The sequence below is a fragment of the Mus pahari genome, chromosome 20 (genome assembly GCF_900095145.1).
Source record: "Mus pahari chromosome 20, PAHARI_EIJ_v1.1, whole genome shotgun sequence".
Taxonomy (NCBI): domain Eukaryota; kingdom Metazoa; phylum Chordata; class Mammalia; order Rodentia; family Muridae; genus Mus; species Mus pahari.
In genome coordinates this window covers 10952137-10972962 of record NC_034609.1, presented here as the reverse complement: position 1 = coordinate 10972962, position 20826 = coordinate 10952137, and the positions used below count along the sequence as shown (strand labels likewise).

At 42.0% G+C, this 20826-nt stretch overlaps 1 protein-coding gene across 1 annotated transcript in view; it reads right to left on the bottom strand.

Moving 5' to 3' along the window:
- The window catches only part of Lonp2 (lon peptidase 2, peroxisomal), a 91115-nt gene extending 70626 nt beyond the window's left edge, over positions 1-20489 (bottom strand). The window contains exons 1-7 of the mRNA XM_021220133.2: positions 20115-20489; positions 12644-12878; positions 10295-10426; positions 9349-9471; positions 7832-7995; positions 6469-6563; positions 2711-2969 (exon numbers count right to left, since the gene is read on the bottom strand). Of these exons, the coding sequence (XP_021075792.1) occupies positions 2711-2969; positions 6469-6563; positions 7832-7995; positions 9349-9471; positions 10295-10426; positions 12644-12878; positions 20115-20347 (1241 nt within the window). The 5' untranslated portion in view covers positions 20348-20489. The remainder of the gene's footprint in view (positions 1-2710; positions 2970-6468; positions 6564-7831; positions 7996-9348; positions 9472-10294; positions 10427-12643; positions 12879-20114) is intronic.
- Positions 20490-20826: the final 337 nt, after the last annotated feature.

Genomic DNA, 20826 nt, shown 5'->3' with positions numbered 1-20826 from the left:
CCAGAGACTGCCCCACCCAGGGGTCCATCCCATAATCAGCCACCAAACACAGACACTATTGCATATGCCAGCAAGAACTTGCTGAAAGGACACTGATATAGCTATCTCTTGTGCGGCTATGACAATGCCTGGCAAATATAGAAGTGGATGCCCACAGTCATCTATAGGATAGAACTCAGAGACCCCAATGGAGAAGCTAGAGAAATTACCCAAGGAACTGAAGGGGTCTGCAACTCGATAGGTGAAACAACAACATGAACTAATCAGTACCCCCAGAGCTCGTGTCTCTAGCTGCATATATAGCAGAAGATGGCCTAGTCAGCCATCGTTGGGAAGAGATGCCCCTTGGTCTTGTAAACTTTATATGACCCAGCACAGGGGAAGGCCAGGGCCAGGAAGTGGGAGTGGGTGGGCAGGGGAGCAGGGTGGGGGAGGGTATAGGGGACATTTGGGATAGCATTTGTAATGTAAATGAAGAAAATATCTAATAAAATAAGTAAAAAAAAAAAAACAAACCAAACCAAACAAACAAACAAAAAAGGTAAAGGGAGAAATCCCATATTAGGATGAGATATTTAATTTTAATTGGGCATGTTACTTAGGTGAGCCTCGGGCTTTTGATTGCTAGACTTTAATATTTTCATAGCTGAACCTTGGAAGTTAGCCTCATGACCAAATAAGGGAATAGACCTTGGTATCACTAGCTTTAGGAATTTAATCTAGTGGTTTTTAGCAAGGCTGAAGAAATGGGGGAAGAAGGGCAAAGCCTGCCAGAGCCTGTCTGAGTGTGATCCAGCTGTCCAGAATCCTTCAACAATCAACCTGAAGTCCACACACATACATGCACATGTACACACATGCATGCACAACACACATACATACACATAGAAAAAGAAAGCCATCCAGATTTACATAAACACAATTTTATAAAATTCATTCCCTAGAATATTACTTCCTACTGAATTTCTGATAATTCATTTATTTAAACTCAAAAACTCAACAACAGGAATGGTGATTTTGTGACTTACAGGCAGAAATGTATGCTGAGATAACACTGCCTGAGTGAATTAACAGCTAAGTTTCACTTCATGCCTCCTTTAAGCCATTCGACATAAGATGCAGGAAACAAAAGGCTCTCCTCCTCATCGGGTCACCACTTTAATACATAACTGTAAACCAAACCTTTCTTTTTCTCCTCTGTCTCCCTCCTACCTCTTCATTTTTCAGCTACTAAAAATATAGTCTTTGGTTGTTTTTAAAAACCAGTCCTGACTTACTGGCACCTTTCCTGTTTTATAGACAGATGCAGCTGGCAAATGGCGGGAAGTCCATGCAAGGGACAGTGGAGACTAAGTGAGAGACACAAAGCAGCCACCTTTTCTTTTATTCTGACTGTTACTCCAGTTCAAACATTCTCATACATACAGGGAAAACACCAATGTACATTAAAAATAAATTTAAAAAGGGAAATAATCCAAAATGACAGGGTATAAATCAAGTCACTTGACTAGGGTAAGTCTCAAGAATTTTGTCAAAATCAGATTTCAGCCCAAATTCTTTGTGGCTGGTCTGCAAATAAGGGTGCCGATTTCATTATGAAAGGGGACTACAGCCTCTAGTGGCACTCAGGAGAACAAGACAGTCTAGGCAACAAAATGATCTGCAATTGCCAGGAGGGACTCAAGTCAATCCCCAGCCTGATGTGTTCCCTCATTCCTTATTAGAATCTTTGCATACTTTCTCAACGTGCATTCTTCACTTATGAACAAATAAAAAGAGAATAGGCCTGCCTTTCTTTCTTGCTTCCTTGCTTGCCTGCTTTCTCTCTTTTTATTTAAAAATAGAGTCTTGTGTAGCTCAGGCTGGTCTCAATCTTGGCATATAGCTATGTCTAGTCTGCTTCCACTTTCCAAGGGGTAGGATTATAGGCATGGGGCACCAGACCCAGAAAATAACCATTTCTTGAAGAAGAGTTTTTCACAGTTTCCCATCATTACCTAAGGTCAGTGAACCTGCTAGAAGATCACTGGGAAAAGGAATAAAAAAGCACCATATTCTTTCACTAGCAGCTCAGGGTTTCCATGTTTCACACTCTCTGCATACTAGGCTATACCCCTGAGGTACACAGCTGCTTTCCCACACTTCTTACATATACTCTAGGTGTGTGTTCTCATAGCTTGCAACTGCCATGGAGCCCTCTGACCATATAGACCTAGGCTTCCCTAAAGCCTCTTCCAGTCAGGTCCACAGGGAGAGCCACAGAAGCGAACAGTGGGAAGGGAAACCATCTCTGACTATAACAGTGTAGGTTGGTCAAGTCCAACACACTTAGTCTAGTTTTTTAAGCAGAAAGTGAGTGAACATGAAAGGGTGAGCTGTAATGGTTATGCTAACCTTTTCCCTTAGTGCAGCCAGGTTTTCATAAGAGAAAGACTACAGGCAGAATAAACTTACTCAAAGATTACTCACCTCCCCGTATCTGCCCACTGAACTGCAATTATTCATTAAAACACTAAAAGAGTTAAGATTATTATTTAGGTAATGCTACTAGGTCAAAGTAAGTAGAAAGTCAACATAATATCCAATCACAAAGTAAGTTACAATTCTATAATTCTACTCAAGTAGGACCGGAGAAAGCCAAGGCATACACTAGTTAGTCCACTAAACAAATGTCAAGTTAAATCAAAAGAGGCTGAAAGCACTGTGTTACCTGTGCCCTCGAATGTCAGACTGGTCGCACACGCCCCCAAGTGCAATCCTGTGGAACTCGCGACCCAGAGTCTTGGCCACCGACCTCCCCACACTTGTTTTGCCTACTCCAGGCGGGCCAACAAAACAGAGGATTGGGCCCTTTAAGTTATTTTTCAGCTGTCTCACAGCCAAGTATTCCAAAACCCTCCTCTTCAGTTTTTCCATGGCATAATGGTCATTGTCCAGAAGAATCCGGGCTGCCCGAATGTCCAGGCGATCTGTCAAACAAGCCAATAGAAGTTATTTCAGCACTTGGAACTTAAAAGTAACTTTCTTGAAGCTTTACAAGAATATTATTTAGAAAAAATTATAAAAAAAAGATTTGGATCACTCTATGTCTTCAAATGTACTATACTAACTAGGGACTTGGGGGTTTTTTTTTGTTTTTCTTTTGTCAGTTTGGCATAAGCTGAAGTCATCTAAGAGGAACCCTCAACTGAGATAATGCTTTCATAAAATTGGACCATAGGCATGCCTGTGATGCATTTTCTTGATTGATGTGGGACAGCCCGATCCATCTCTCCTCAGCTGGTGGTCCTGAATGCTATAAGAAAGCAGGCTAAGCAAGCTCTGAGGAGCAAGTCAGTAGTAGCATTCCTCCATGGCCTCTGCACCAATTCCTGACTTCCCTGGACTAGCAGCTATAAAATAAATAAGCCCTTTCCTCCCCAAGATGCTTTCAGTCATGAGCAATAGAAAAATAGCTAACACAGAATCCTCCATTTTGTTTGCTTGTTCTATTTAAGATTTAGTATCTCCAGAGACACCCACCCATTAAAATCCCGTGCTCAAATTACGTCACTTGCAATGATTTTTTTTATATATATATTATTACATTATTTCTCTGGGGGATATAGTTTCTATATATTTTATTGTGCTGGAAGTTTTTCTATGAAAAAGAAAGGGGGGTGGGCAAGCAAGATGGCTCACTTGCTACACAAGCCTGACAACCCATAATCCACATAAATGTGAAAGGAGGGAACCAACTCCACACAGTCATCTACTGACATCGTTCCCCTCCCAGTCATAACAAAATCGGAAAGATTTAAAGAATATATGTCTTATTTAGTAATAGTATTACATTTGACGCTAATGAAAAGGAAGAAAGCAGGTACCTATGACCTCATTCTCATAAGAGTTTGGATGTGTTGTCTCAGGTGATGTGAGTGTGAGATTGCACATGTATTTTTCAAAATGAGATTTTATGGAGTCCTCTGTAAAGAGCATTTCTTTTGTTCCCTCATTTAACCTGTTATGGAATTTTCAATAGGAAATATACATTTCAGCAACACTTTGTGGGTACTTTATAGTTTATTATTCAACTATCCACACTCACTTAACCATTTTCCTATCCTGAACTGCAATAAAAAACACATTAAAAGGCTCAAATGTCATAACCACATGGGGTGTTTTACTGAGACTACATAGATAATAATATAGCATATGCAAATCAATAATGGACTATATTACATTAGCTGAATGAAAGACAAATCTATACAATCATCTCAATAAATTCAGAAAAGCACAGGACAAAATTCACTTTCTTTACATGATAAAAATTCAGCAAACATTGTGGTGGAAGCTAATGACCAAGAAAGCAGGAGGACGGAGCTGACCCAGGTAAGGTACCCCGAGATGGGCAGCCCCACAGCACATGCACAAAGAGGGGAAGCAGGGAGGAGGCTGGAGCTGACCCAGGATAAGGTGCCCAGTCTACTGAGAGGGAGCATAATTTTTTCTTGGGGTTGTGGCCACTGGTATGTTGCTCATGCTTCAGTGAGTGGCCCCACATCTAAGTCCACAGCAACAGCACTAAGCAGATTCACTGGGTTACACACTAATCTAAAAGCATAGCTCTGGCATAAGAATGGAACAGTACAACGTGCAGTACTAACCCATACATATGGGTCAACTAACTTTCAATGAGGCCTTCAGGACTACACTCTAGGAAAAGGATAGTGCATGCACCTGAATGAAAACCCTAGAGCTGTTCTTGGCAATAATCATTCTGAAATGACATCAGGAGTAATTCATAAAAATCAAAATCAAGAGCTGGGTATGGTGTGCATGCCTGCAATTCCAGGATGCACACTGGGGAAGGAGCACCGTCATGAATCTGAGGCCAAGTACAGCTTATGCATCATGACCCTGCTAAAACAAAGCAACAAAAATCATCCTAGTCCTATCAGAATGGCGACTTAAAACAAAGCAAAGGAAGACAACCACCACCAAATTATAGCCAGACTTGTAGCACAAGCCTGTAATCCTAGTATCGCCCAATAGAGGTGGAAGGCAGGGGGATCCTCCTTAGCTATATAGTGAGCTCCAGGTCAAGCTGGCCTATGTGAGACCCTATCTCAAACAAACGATAAATCACATTATAACAAGTGATAGTGAAAACATGGAGAGACAGGAGCCCTCATACACTATTACAGGAATATGAATTGGTAACTTCAGAATTAAAATGGTACAAAGGTTTCTCAGCAATTAAAAATAAACCTACCATATGATTGAGCATTCTCCATTTCTGGGTATATGTGCAAATGATTGAAATCAGGACCTTGGAGAGTACCTATATGCTAACACAAGATGAAATGTGCAAGAGATGGAAGCTGTTCAAATATCCACTGAGATGAAATGAAGAAATAAATGTGTTATATTCATGTAATTACTATAATTTGGCCTTTTAAAAAGCAATACAACAACAATAACAAAAAAAAAAAAAAAGAAATCTCATGACACAGAGTGCATTACACTAAAAGAAATGAGGCAGAACAGACAGACTGAATGTTTTCACTTACTGCATGGAATTTACAACTCTCAGAAGCAGAGTACATGGTTGCCAGGGACTGGGGGAGGAAGGGTATGGAAGGGTGATGGTAAAATGGTCTTAATGTTCTGTTAGACAAGTGTGAGTTCTAGAGATCTACTATGTGGTACAGTGTTTCTAAGCTAACAATTACGTTTTGAATTCTTAAAATTTGCTAAGAGGAATAATCAGATGGATCTCTGTAAATTTGAGGCCATCCTTGTCTACATAGTGAATTCCAGGATAGCCAGAGCTACATATTGAGATCCTGTCTCAAAAGCCAAACCAAACCAACCGAAAATTTGTTAAAAAGAGGTCTAGAAAGATGACTCCATGGTTAAGAGCACTGGCTGCTATTCCAGGTGACCCAGGCTCAAAGCCAGCACCCACAGGGCTTTTCCCAACTGCAATTCTATCTCAGGGTATCTGTCAAGGCTCTTTTGATCTCCTTGGGTACTGCACACGTGTGATGTACAGACATACATGAAGGCAAACATCTATACATGTAAAACACTTTTAAATGTGGCTAAAAGCATTTGTTGCACGGTCTGACCATCTCTCCCTCTCCGACTCTGACTCTGTCTCTGCCACACACATGAATTAGAAGAAAACAGTGAATGGGAGTTGACTTTGGGGAACAATGGGTATAATTACAGTGCAGGTGATGCTGATGATGTTATGAATGCTATATTGAATTTCATAAAGACATAATCATGTGTGCAACTGCCACTAAATCTTAGAAAAGTGGTTTAAAATAATTAATTGTTGTTTGGTTTTTGAGCTAGTTTCCCGACGTAGAGTGTAGGGATGTAGGCATGTACCCCATGTCCTGATGGAATGTGCAGAATGAAATCTGCATGAGCTTTCTGGTGACTGTGACTGAGAAGCAGATGGCACTGTGAGCTCACCAGTTGTACTTTTGTTCCAAGGAAGCTCCACCATAAGTTCCAAATAATTTCTAGTCAGAGCATATTCAGGCATTGACTGAGGCATTTTTTTGAGTCTGTGGGGAAAAAAATACATACCCAATAGGTTCAATAGCACAGCAATTCCACAATAACAGAAAAACCAAGCATGTCTCCTTATCATGCATACTTTTCAAACCTGAACAAAGGTTTTAAAGAACTGGCTGACAAGTTGTTTTTCCTTTCATGTACTGAAAATAGATGCTAATAGTAAACTCTGAGGTTATCCTGAATGTACAATCCAACCATTTCCTTTATTTTGCTTGTATAAGGAAAAACTGAATGTCCCCGATCCCTTAGAGTTAATTTATTGATCCACTGCAGTACTGGGGACAGAACCTGAGGCCTTGTACGTGACAGGCAAAAATGCTACTGTTGAGTTCCAGCCACAGCTGTCCTCTGGGACTTATAATCTAATGAGAAGTGAAAACAACAGAGGTGGGATACACCTCAGTAGTAGAGCACACACTTAATGGCCATGAGGCCCAGGGTTAACCCTGAGAACATCAAAGTTAGCACAGAGCTCAACTTGTGCACAACACTGTAACTAAAGTAAGAAATATGGACAACTTTTTTAGACACTGAAAACACAGTTTCAATAATTAGATGTGAGAGCAGAATACAAGTAGAACACACACATCACCTCTCAGTCTTTGAGGAAAAGATTAGGGAGAGTGGTGTTAATTCAGAAGTATTATGGATGTCTTCATAGGTGAGCATGGTGGTATATACCTATAGTCTATTCATTTGGGAGGGTGAGGCAGGAGGATTAAGTTCAAACCCAAAGGCAGCCTGACCTACACAGAGAGATCCTTTCCAAAAAAGCTAAGGAAAATAAATGTTCAAGACTCAGGCTATGCAGAGCAATGGAGAAAGAGGGATAACATCCCACTGCTCTGAGAATTAAGGAGGGTGGGGCTGGAGGGATGGCTCAGGATCTAAGTGCACTGGCTGCCTTCCAGAGGACCAGGGGGTTGATTTTCAGCATCCACATAGTGGCTCACAACCATCTGTAACATCAATCCAAGGGATCCAATACTTTCCTTCTGACTGCCTCAGAAATACCCATACAAATAAAAAATAAGTAAAATTTTAAAAGGAAAAGGATTAGGAAGGGTAAGAAAGGCAGAAGTTGGCAATGAAGTAACATGCACAGGTGGCCTAAGAGCTGATCACCAAGTCAGAAAGGAGAAAGAATAAGCAGTAACTCAGCCTCTAGTCTGTGATCAAGGGAGCACAATCGAGTTCCCACAAGCAGTAATTCTTAACATTAGCAAGCAAAACAAAAATATTAATGAACTTTTACCTTTTTATCTCCTTGACACAGACTTTATGAGCCTGTTCTGGCATACTAGATGTTCTTATTTTTTTCTCCAGCATGACAATGTCATCATTATCTTCCTCTTCCTCCTCATCTTCTAAGGTTCCTGGGATGTGCGGAATCCTCCTGATGGGGCGTATTGCTATAACCTAAGTAGAAAGTACATGCCAAACTAAGTGGGGCTGAGGCAGGGGGCCAAAGAATTGAAAGGCAGCCTAACAGCAAAGTGAACCCAGTCTCAAACACGCAAAAAATAAAACAAACAAAGAAGAGGAGTAATGGAGCAGAGGATGAGGGAGTGGGAGAGAAAACGAGGGAGGGGAGGGTGGCGGAGGAAAGAAGTACTAGGCTAAGGTAAGGCAAGGGTGGGTGCTATATAAACACCTAGGGCTACAGTCTGTGATTTGGGAAATCAGATTCAGAACTACAGGAGGCAGATGTACACATTCATACCACAGAAGTTAAAGCAGCCCAGCACACAGTGGACAAAGTGTACACACCACAAACAAAAGTGACTACAAGCACCACGAGGAAGTACAGCTGTCCTGTGCACTTTTCTGCATTTTCTCACACGCATTGGCACCGACACTCAGTAGCTACCATTGCTGCTCTCATATGCAAATGTCTCTTAACATCCCCACCCCTTCCACACTAACTTCAATCTCACCTGTCCCTGCACTGTCCTGGGTGAGCGGCATCTTGCTTTCTTGCCTACTACGATGCTCTCCTTCTCCAGCAAAGGGCTGTTAACTCCACCCCTGCTCCCTCACCAGTTACAGTGCTTCAGTGAACTTCTGCCTTCTACTTCTGCTTGCTAAAATTGTTCTTTTTCCAATCCAAACCCTTCTCTATGCCAATTCAAAGAGGTTTTCCCTCCCTCAAATGGTTATTTATATTTTCTTTTCCCATGATCTTGCTATCATATTTTAAAAGTATGGTATGTTCTTTGAATTTTCAACTCATTAGTATCATGAACTAACTCCAACTTTTACTACAGGAAAATAATATATAATCATTTGGGGAATGTTGGTAAGAACTGAGCTGAGGTTTATATGTTAAAAGTAAGTCCAGGCAATTAAAGGAACTACCCCAGACACATCAAAAGCATTTGAGATCTTCTCAAAAGCAATGAACTTTGTCTTCTTTCCTTTCAAATTCTTCCAGTTTATTTTTTGTTTGTTTGTTTGCTTATTTGTGAGCTAGGTTCCTGCTATGCAGCTCATGCTGGCTCCCATCTCCTACACTCAAGGGATCAGCTTACTTCTGTCTCCCTAGTAGCTAGAAATACAGACACACACCTGGCTTTCAAGTGTTTCTTTCCTCAAAAGAGCTAAATCTCATATTACAGAAAGAGACATATAATAGAATAAGCTGGGTATGGTGGCACATGCCTATAATATTGTCACTCTTGAGTCTAGAACAAGAGAACAGTTGCCTTGAGTTCAAGTCCAGCCTGGAAGATAAAGCAAGACCCTGCCAAGAAAGAAAAGAAAAAGATTTACCCTCTTGTCGTCGTCTTGTTTAGGTTTTCGAGTCTTCTGAAGTAATTTCAGACCTTCGATCTGTCTAACAAGCAGAGGTATGGTCATCTTGAACCGATCCTCCAGGCTCACAGCATCTAAGATCTAGGAAGCATGGGTCGATTAATAGCACCCTTTCCAGAAGCATGTGCTCTAACTACAAGCAGGTAGATTAGGGCCTTAAAATACAAGAAAGGTAAAACTATAATCCTCATGGCTCTGGTCCGGCTGTAACCCTATCAGTGTGGTGTGGCAGGGCCTGGGCAGTTGTCACTAAGCTGCTGAGGTAGAGCTGTCTAAGGAGAAGCTGAGGCACTCTGTGTTGTCTTGTGCCTCACCTCTACTCCAGCTTGAATCTCTTATGTCCCAGCTACTTCACACACTTGGTGTACTTTGGCCACACTGTTGCCTGGATCAGCCACAGCCTCCTCTATTTTCAGTGTATATTCCTCTAAACTAAAAAAAAAAAAAAAAAAAAAAAACAAAAAACCTCAACAATTCTGTTTAAGGATCATGATAGGAATAATGCTATGTCATGGCCAACACTACCAAATTATCTATATTTATCAGCAAAGAGGAAATGGGCAAAATTTTTATAAGACACAAATAAAAATATTGATTTTTATTTTAAAATGAAGTCATATACCCCATGATCAAAAACCAAACATATAGCTGGTAGCACAGGCCTGTAATCCTAGCTACTTGGTGGACTAAGGGATGGAGATCTCAAGTTCAAGGCCTATCTTGACTAGAGTGACTTCAAGGGCCTAAGCAACTTAATAAGACACTATCTTATAACACAAAGTAGAAAAATAGGGCTGGGCATATAGAAGGGCAGTAGAGTGCTTACCTAGTGTGTAAGACCCTGGGCTCAGTCCTAGTACTGAATGACAGGTAACCATCCCCAAGGTCCCAGAAGGGCACATACCTGGAGCTTCTCTTTGTTGCTTGTTCGAATAATTGAAGTCAGAATGTCTGGTAGAGCTTCCCTTGGAAGATTATCTAAAAGACGTCTCAATTTAGCAACTGCAGGGACGGACATATCCAACATTTCAACCAACTAATAGAGAAAAAAAGAGTCTAATGAAATGGGGCAGAGGCATGTGTGAACTAAAATAATCAGATTTTCATACAGGTTTAATGTTTGGGTCTGCATCTTTTGTTTTGAAAGATCACCAATCCATACACAGTAGCCATTTAACAGGAACAGAGAAGTCGGGGGGTCCACCAGATAGCTCACCAAGTACAGGCTCCACTCCCAAGACCTGAGCATGTGGCAGAATGAGAGAACTGGCTCCTGACCTCGCACAAAGGCTCACACACTGATATTTATCTGGGGGACATACACAAAACAAAACTTCCATGCTAGAATATTACAACAGATTAAGCTGAAGATAAGCTTCCAGCAACTACCAGTTATTAGGATAAGTGACAGAGATTCCCCCTTTCTTGTGGGCACACAGTAGGTAGGCCTGTTCTGTCCTCTGAATACAGGGACAGCTGCAGTCTTGCACTGATCTTTGAAATATTCCTTCTGGGCAGAAATGCTAAGTCAATGAAAGAGTGGCCAGATTTTCGTTTTCTGCCTCAGCATAAGGAAGAAAACTTGAGATTAATGCCAGTCTAGCTTGGTCCTTAAGTGACACTGAAAGTGACAGGTTTAGTCACGAAGCCTTAGCAAAAAATTAACCTTTGTTATATATGAGTTCTGTTTTCAGGCTACTCATCAAAACCTGGTTCAAGCTATCTACTTTACAAATGATATATCAAGTCTCCATGTATCCAACTCTAAAAGGATTTCATAGGCCAGTACTAATTAAACAGCTCTGAAAATACTAATGAAAGGAACTACCCATTACTTTTCAAGAATCAGGGGAACTAAAGTAGAACTGCATGAAGATAATGTTAGGTGGAAAAAATGCATAAAAACAAACAAAACAGCCATTAAAAACCAAAAACTCAAAGAATCAGTCTCAAAACAAAAATTACATCCGTTCCCCTAGCCCTGTGACTGGAAACTATTTGCCACTCATGCAGGAGCTGCCACAGGGAGGGATTCAGGCTCATAGGAGAGCAGGTCTGTAGGGCAGTGATAGTACGTGACTGAGCAGGCCCAGGGAAGGAAGAGTAACACCACACAGCAGTTGGAAAGCACACAGAGCCTACCATTCAGAGAAGAAAGAAGAACAAGAGGTAAAATCATAAGAAATAACAAATGTGGGGCTTTTTTTTTTTTTTTTTTGGCTATTCAGTATGGCTGGAACTATTGATTTCTATGTAGTAACTAGAGCTCAAATAAGACAGGCCTCAGACAAGGCTTGCAAAGAGCCTTTACAGTACTAGGGAATCTGAACTTTATCCTCAAGAGAACCCTCCCTAGCCTTGGGCCTACAATTAAGATACACTGTCTATTCCAGTTCACATACCAGAAGTTCTCTTTTTCCAGCACATTCTCCCTTCAGCCCAGACGTTACAACTCTAAATGGAAATGATATCTCTATTACTGTTTAGCACATCAAGAGTGCATATTACTTAGAATGACCATCAGATGCAGATGCCACAGTCTGTGCACATCAGCTCCGCACTTCAGCCATCAGTGGTATCCAAAATCAAGACCTTAGATACCAGCTAGTCCTCACAGATTCAGTGAGGGTAGTAGATTACAGCAACCAAGAAGCAGAAGACTACATTTAATGGTACAATTTTGCATTTTCATTATTGTTTTTCAGTAAAACAAGGAGGAGAGAGGACATGTTTTATCTAGAGCTGATAAAATCCTGACACCTAGAATTAAGGAACGCATTAATTCTTCATGCACAGACACAGCATGCTTTCTCCCAGGATTCTAGCAGGCCAGAGGTGCAACCATACTTAAAACTGGTCCACTGTGGCTTCATTCTTACAGTCCCTAACCTGCACTGTGTGAAACAATATAACTTCTTGATTCTGACTAGTATTCTAGTAACAAGTCTATTGTACTTTCATTTTAGCACTAATCACTTGCATTTAACAACCACCAAGTTGGGAGGCACTGGAATTATAAAGAAACTGCAGTCATATCTTTGGAACACCTTTAGAAAGAGTTGACCAATATACCCAGGATGATTAAGTATAAGCCAAGGCAAAAGCAAACTGGACCATGCTATAAAACACCACAAAACTGTTTCAGTGTGCGCATCTCTACAGCCCTACAGCTCCATACCCAACAGAGCCATCTGACCTCAAGACAGCAAAGAACCAACAGGAGAAGGTGTTAAGGGAAAGCAGAACCACCCACCTGCACTGCGTATCTGTAGAATTGCTCCGACAGCTCTCCCAGCTCCTCCCTGGTTTTGCAAATATTGGGAAATTCCTCAAGTCGGTCCAGCTGCTCCACTTCAGCCACGGGATATGGCTTCTCTTTTAAGACCTGCACAATCTGGAACCGGCACAGGCCTGTGACCAGTAAAGTGTAGTGTGGTTTGGGCCAATTACTGCCCACAACCTGAACTGCGAGGGCAGCCGTTCCAATTCTGAAAAATACACAAAATATTGGCATTGCACTTAACATAGCAGGACATTCCCTTCAAAAAGTGCTGATTTGGCCAGGTGTGGTGGCTGCATACAGAAAGTAGAACTAGCCCAAGTGAGTTTAGAAGTTTGCTTTGTTAGATGCAGCAAAGGTAGATGGACCGAGCCATCTATGTCCTTTGACACTGGACATGGAACTAGAAATGTTGGTGTTTGACTTGCTAGATTTTGGTATAGTATTTTCTCACCATTGGAAGGGTGATATGTATCCTCTGCCATTGTATGTTGGAACTATGTAATTAGCTTTTTGATTTTGCAAGGCATTACAGTTAAGGGATTGCCTTAAGTCTCAGAAGAAATTTTAGAGTTTAGACTTTAAAACAGTGTTTTGAGACTGTCCAAGACCATAGGAACTTATGAAGGTGGACTGAATGAGTTTTGCCATGAGACTATAGGTGCTGTGGAGTAGACTTTGTTTGAATGATGTCCTCCATATTCCTGGGCATTTAAATACTTTGTGCCCTTTGGTGATGCTGTTTGGAAAGGCTTCAGAGGAAGTGAATCACTGGAGGTGGGCTTGAAGTTTCAAGGCTTCTGCCATCCCCAGTGTGCTCTTGCTGCTTCCTTGTGGTTTGAGATGTGAGTACTCGGGTTCTCTGGCCACCATGCCTGGTGCTTGCTGCTTTGCTTCTCACCATGGTAGTGATGCCTCTTTTCCCTTTCAAACTGTAAGCCCAAATAAACCCTTCTATAAATTCCCTTGGTCACAGTGTTTGAATACAGCAATAGAAAAGTAACTAAGATATTCCTTATCTCCAGGCTTTGTATGGGAAAGTAAGTAAGCACAAGAACTAGTCAATGAGTCTCATTTCCTACTACAGTGTATACACTGTCTTTACATGGTTTGTTACTGTGATGGCTAATCTAAATGTCACCTTGATGGGTCTCTAGGCACGACTCTGAGAGATAACTTTGATTCAGTTAACTGAGGAGGTTAGGCCTGTCCACTGTGAGTGACACCACACTCCCTGATCTAAGAAACTGCTTTGTAAGAGACAATGAGCTGAGCACAAGCATGCTTTGCTGTTGGCGTCTGGACTTGAGATGTGCTGTGACTAGCTACTGCACGCTCCTGCTGCCCTGACTTTCTCACCTAAAATGTGAGCAAAGTAAGTCTTGGCCTCCTGAAGTTGCTTTTGGCAGAGTACTTTTATCATAGCTCAAGAAAAGTAACTACAAAATTCATCCTTCTAAATAGTCTTGTCCTTCTACTAGAGTATGTGCCTTCTAAGATATGACCAAAAGTTCTACTTTGAATTTACAATTTCAGGTCCAGGGTTACACCTCTGGGTGAGTGGTGCCTTTCCCTTTAGGCAGCAGCCCTGCAATAAATGCATTTCTCAGTACCCTGACTCTGTAATTCGAAGCCTCCAGTTGTAATGTACCTTCTGACTCTGTAAAACATTTTAGAATGTTACTCCACGTAAGGTCTGACTAGGGGGCTTTGGTCTCTATGACCTAGAAACTGCCTTGGACAATCCAGGTGCTCCAAAAGTATCTGAAAACCATCTTTTCAGTGGTAAGAAAAGCTAAATAGAACAAGAAATACTCAAGAAAGGCAGTTTTCGGGCTGGTGAGATGGCTCAGCGGGTAAGAGCACCCGACTGCTCTTCCAAAGGTCCTGAGTTCAAATCCCAGCAACCACATGGTGGCTCACAACCACCCGTAACAAGATCTGACNCCCCCTTCTGGAGTGTCTGAAGACAGCTACAGTGTACTTACATAAATAAATAAATAAATCTTTAAAAAAAAAAAGAGTACTAATATATATATATATATATATATATATATAAAAAAAAAAAAAAAAGAAAGGCAGTTTTCTAAGGTGAGGGCAGGATGGAATTATCTAAACTTTGCCCTAGTGCCCTTTGTGGTCACTGCTGTTTCATTCTACTTTAAAGCCCTCTAGTCATATTAAAATTCACAGCCTTGCAAGTCTTTTCTGTAACAATGCTAGCTTTGTTTTGGGCTCTCCACTCCTCTTTTCTATCCCCTCCTATGAAATCTACACTTAAAACTACCTATTCAGAGCACAATACCACCATGAGGGGTAGGTGTAGAATGCTTTGTCTTTATAAAAAGCTTCCTTGGTAATTATTTTGCTATATTTCCCCTATTACCCATAAGAAGGTGCCAATATTTCCTTGTGACAATTGAGTAATTGAGATTAAAAACTGGGGAAACAATGTGGCTATCCATAGTTACAAAGAGGTCTGTTAGCAACGGACTTCTTGACTTGGGTCTCAGGACAATTCTCACCACAATGCATGATATGAATTTGCACTATCAAGTAAATAAAGACTCTGGAAGATCTAAGTAGATTCTTCATTACATACCTGCAAATATAAAATATTAAATCCAAAAATGTTATCATTATCAGACAGTAGTTCTTAAAGGCCCCAGAATATTGATAAGTGCAAGTATGAGTGATACATGGGTAAAAATGGATCCTTCCAGCTATGAAACTGTGTGCCTGTTAAAGTAAGTATACTAGGATATATAAATGCCAAAAAACTAACTTAGGGTCTCATAGATGGGTAAGAAAGCCAACAAATTAAACAGGAGTTGGGGGACTAGCACTCTAAGGAAAGGCATCCATGGTCCCTGAACAATGTTAGGTAGGGCCAAGTGAGATGGCTAAGCCTGTAGACATGTATTAAATTCCAGGGACCTACATGGTGTAATGTGAGAAATGACTCTCTCAAGTTGTCTGACCTCCACATGTGCTACATGGAGCACAAGTAGACTCACACCACAGACTCAAAGTAATAACAGCTTTTAAAATGAGAGGCTGAAGAATGGCTGACACTGTGAACAGTGTTAAATGATTACCTGTTCTCATTAATGAAACAGCAAGTCACACAGGAGCCACTAATTATACAATTCAGCTAAGCAAAGAAATCCAGGCAGTCCTTAGGTGGCATGAAAGCTAAGTTCCACATTCCCTTAAAAAGACTCCTATCCAGCAACATGCCTATACACTAAGCATGAAGAAGGGGCTGTGCTATACAGAAAAGGTGGCAGGGAACACAGGAGAGCAAATTTGTTTTGCTAGACCTTGGGTACTGGAGCTGATCACAAGGAGGCTGTAAAAGAAACTAGGCATGAACTATGCCCTCTATTCATCTCTGGAAATTACTAACATCCAGAAAAGGAGGGATCTGGAAAGGAAAGACCTCCTGTGTATAGAAACAGTGAACACTAGATAGCTCAATGTTCATACTTTTAAAGCACAGAGCATTTGAGAGCCATAACAGAGAAAAGATTTCAGAATCTACTCTGAGGAATATAGTATGATCTTTCTACACAAAGTCTTCTCAAGTAACAAACAATATGTCTAGTATGGCTATATAGGACCTGGTGAATGCTTACAGTGCTCAAGCTCTGAAGACTTTTTAAAGTAACTCTCTAATGTAAATGATTGGACTGGGATGTAGCTCAGTGATAGCATGCTCTGCTTAGCATGCTGAGATCCTAGATTTAATTTCCCAGAAATGTAAACAAACCAACAGCACAAAGAGACCATTTGAACATTAACATGAACATTACCACATCACTTGAATTATTGATTACTTTCAGGCAAGGAAGATTTAGTTACTGTTATTTGCAGATATTTATGTGAAAATAATTAGTATCTCTCAAAAATCTTGCCAGAGCTGGGCAGTGGTGGTGCATGACTTTAATACCAGCATTTGGGAGGCAGAGACAGGCAGATTTCTGAGTTTGAGGCCAGCTTGGTCTACAGCGTGAGTTCCAGGACAGGGCTATACAGAGAAAACCTGTCTTGAAAAACAAAACAAAACAAAAAACCTTACCAGAATAATATAGAAAATTACTAACTCAAACCTAAAGTATGACCAACTTTACTTTTTAGAAGATTTTTCTTTTAAATTTACATGTATATAACTCTGTATGTGTGTGTGTGGGGGGGGGATGTGTGTCCACATCTCAAGTGTATGCCAGTGCTTGTAGAGGCCAACTAGATCCCCTCAAACTGGAGTTATGAGCAGTTGTGAACCACCCAACCTGGTCCTGGATAAGAATTGGTAAGCCACCAATCATTAAGAAAATGCTCTACAGCTTGATCTTATGGAACATTTTTTTTCAACTGAGGTTCTCTCCCCCCTTCCTCTCTCAGATAACTCTAGCTTGTATCAGGTTGGCATAACTGGACATAACAGGACAACTGACCCCTTGTCAACCTGACACACAAACATGTCACTTCACTTTTCCTTTCTTGTGCATCCCCAAGATCACACATTAACCTCAAAATCACAATACAAAACATTTTACAAACTTTAAAAGTCCCATAGTCTTTACAAGTCAAACACATTAAAATTCAGTTTAAGTTTTTTTTTTTAAACCTAAAATCTCTTTTTACATTTCAATCTATCAAGTGTGGGCTCCTATAAAACTAAATATAAGTTAAGTACTTTCTTACCTCATGAGGGAAGAACCAGGGCACAGCTTTAATTTGAACAAAACAAAAGCAAACTCCAAAGGTCTAACTAGCCCAGTGTCCAGTTATCTGGGACTCACTCATGATCTTCCAGGCTCCTCTAAGGAGCTCGGGCCACTTCTCCAGCACCACCCTCTGAAGCACACACAGACAGCTTTTTAATGTTCCTGTTGGCTCTACTCCACTGCTGCTTCTGTTTTGGGTGGTCACCCCATGGTGACCCAGGACCACTAGACGAGGGGTGGCACCACCCACAATGCACTGGGCCATTCCCTATCAATTACTAAATAAGAAAATGCCTTACATTTTATGAAGTATCTTATGAAGACATTTTCTCAATTGAGGTTCCCACCTTTCAGATGACTCCAGCTGTGCCAAGTTGACATAAAACTAGCTGGTACAACATCTAAATGTCTCACCAGGTTTGTTTAATCTACCAGTTAAAGAATTAACAGGGAAGAATAAATTCAAGCTTGCCTACTGCCTGATTTTATAAAAACATATTCTCAATTGAGTTTCCCTCTTCGGATGACTGTAAGTTGTGTCAAGGTGACATAAAACTATCCAGCACACAATAGAAACAAATCAAGGTAGACCTGGTAGCACAGGTGTGTAACACTGACTTCTTGGAGGGCTAAGCAAGAGGATCACCGGTTCAGTACTTGAGTGAGCTACAGAAGAGTTCAAAGCCAGCACAGAGTACTCACTGAGACTCAGTATCAAAATAAAAAATAAAAATAAGAGCTGAGGCTATGGCTTAATGGTAGAATACTTTACCAAAGGTTCAATCTCTAGTGCCCTTCCCACAGGAAGAAATAAAACAAACAAAAAAATTTGTTTGTTTGTTTGTTTGTTTGTTTTTAGACAGGGTTTCTCTGTATTGCCCTGGCTGTCCTGGAACTCACTTTGTAGACCAGGCTGGCCTCGAACACAGAAATCCGCCTGCCTCTGCCTCCCGAGTGCTGGGATTAAAGGCGTGCACCACCACGCCCAGCACAAACAAAAAATTTAATCACAAGAATTTCTGCCTCAACTAAGTGGTTGTAAAATAATAAGGGAGAAAAAAACAGAGGTTTAAAGAATGAGGTAATATGTTAAGAGACTAGTACTAAATAAAATTTGCTACAATAAAATACTGAAACTTTAATGTCCAATCCTATTTAGGCAACAGCCAAGAATAGTTCAAATGGGGTTCAATTTTTTTCAGGATAATACAATGTAAACTATTATTGAGCTGTTGTGCATTTATTTCATGCTTTTCCATTTATTTTGTTTTTAAAGAGCTATCAGCCTCCTATGGAAACATGAAGAAAAGCTACAAGTTGTCTAATGTGGTCAGTCACACTAATGAAATCCACTCAGTCAGGAATCCTTCATTTGAAAATAAGGAGGGGAAGGAGGCTCTCCAACCTGGAGAAATATCTTCAGTATCAATATATAGAGCAAGAACTTGAGAGAAGAACTTAAAGATAACATCTGCTAAGCACACTATAGACCAGTATTATCCAATAAAAATACAAGCCGTAGTCGTGACTTTAGTATCCACGGGTGATCTTAGGTGAAGTGGTCAGAATATTAGCATTGTAACATTTATTCTATGTAACATTAATCAAGATTTTCATGCCGGGCAGTGGCGGCGCACGCCTTTAGTCCCAGCATTTAGGAGGCAGAGGCAGGCGGATTTCTGAGTTCAAGGCCAGCCTGGTCTACAGACTGAGTTCCAGGACAGCCAGGGCTACACAGAGAAACCCTGTCTCGAAAATCCAAAAAAAAAAAAAAAAATCATGTTTTCTCAAAATATAGTGTGCACTGAACATTTATGGCACATTTAGAGTGACCAACTGCCTTGAGCTGCCTAGAATTGACAGCCTTTCTGGGCACAAATGCACTCCAGTGTTAAAACTCATATTAGAGCAGGCACACTTCAAGTGCTCTATACCCACAATCACTGTGCAGTCCAGGGAAGCATGGCTATCCATAAAGCACGGTGCAAAGCAGTCTGCACAGATGGACCTTCATGACACACCTAAGAGACACGGGAAGTCACAGGGGAAGAGTCAGACACAGGTGAAATTTACCACCCAAGTCAAGGAACCAGGACCAGGACACAGGGCTATCCAGTGACATTCCCCGGACCTAAGATAAAAATGCCAGGAAGGAGCAAAGGTGAGCTGAGAGGCTAGGGAGGATGTAGTGGGAGACCTCAAGGAAAATGCTAACAGGAATGGCCCTTCATGAAGGGGAGGCTGTTGGGGAATAGAGAAAATGGGTAACGAAGTGTAAAGCAAAGCACCCAAAAGTTAACTGCGTAGTTTAGGCATGAGCAGGAAAAAAAAAAGAAACCTCTAAATGATAATGTTTCAGCTGGAGAACGTGACCGACGGGAGGTTGACTGAGAGGAAAGAAAGGGAACAGGGTGAAAGGTAGTATGGGGGAGGAGCCCGGGAAGGAACCTGCACGGGCGCTGGGCGGTGAAGAAGGCCCCGAAGGACACGAATTCACATCCGATTAGCACCAGCAACAGGCAGCAAGTGAACTGCACAGAGTTTCCACCCGTGTCAGACATCGCTCCGTGACTGATCGGGCTCACTAACGGCCACTGGTGAGGAGCGTCCCTCCCACTTCTCACGCTGGGGAGACTTGAGACACAACTCGGCTCACAGGCCGCCGGGGCGCGAGTCCCTCCGGGGCCTCCCTCCGAGTGCCAGGGCGGGTCTACCTGTGCAGTGGTGGCAGGTCCTGCGTGTCGCTGGCCGGGTCGGGTGTGTTGGGGATGACTCCTAGGATGGTGCTCTGCAACGACGTGCCCTTGAGCAGGCGGCTCCGCACCAGCTGCAAGTTGCGGGCCGTGTCCACACTTGTGCGCATGGTGGAGCCGGGCAGCAACACACTCTCGTGGGTCAACAGCAGCGGAAGGCGGCTGGGGATCTGGATGGGGCTCACGGAGGACATGGCCGCGGCCGTCAACACCGGAGGTGTCGGGAGGACTCCCAAGTACGAACTCTCCGCTTCCTCCGCCGAGCGCCCCGCAGCCGTCACTCGACGGCCCGCCCCCAGGCCTTGAGTGCCGCCGCTTCCGGCCCCGCCCACAACCCTTCCGGAGGCCGCAGCGGCTAAGCCTTCCGACCTACCCCCCACCCGTGCTAAAGCATAGCGGCTTCTGGCTCCGCCCCTAGATCCAGGCCCCCTTAATTTCTGGCCGCATCCCCAGGCTGGTCCCTACATCAAACACCTCCGCTCCCCGCTAGCCCAGAGATACCCAATTTCTGTCGCTTCGCTCTGCCCTTCTCTCTGAACCAGTGATGCCAGAGGACAAAAAGGAAACCTGGTGCACAGTCAGCATGAACAGTGCCTGCATTTAAATTCGAAAGGAATGTTGAGAAGGGCGGTGTGCACTGGACATTTTTAAATCGTTTTATTGAATAGATTTT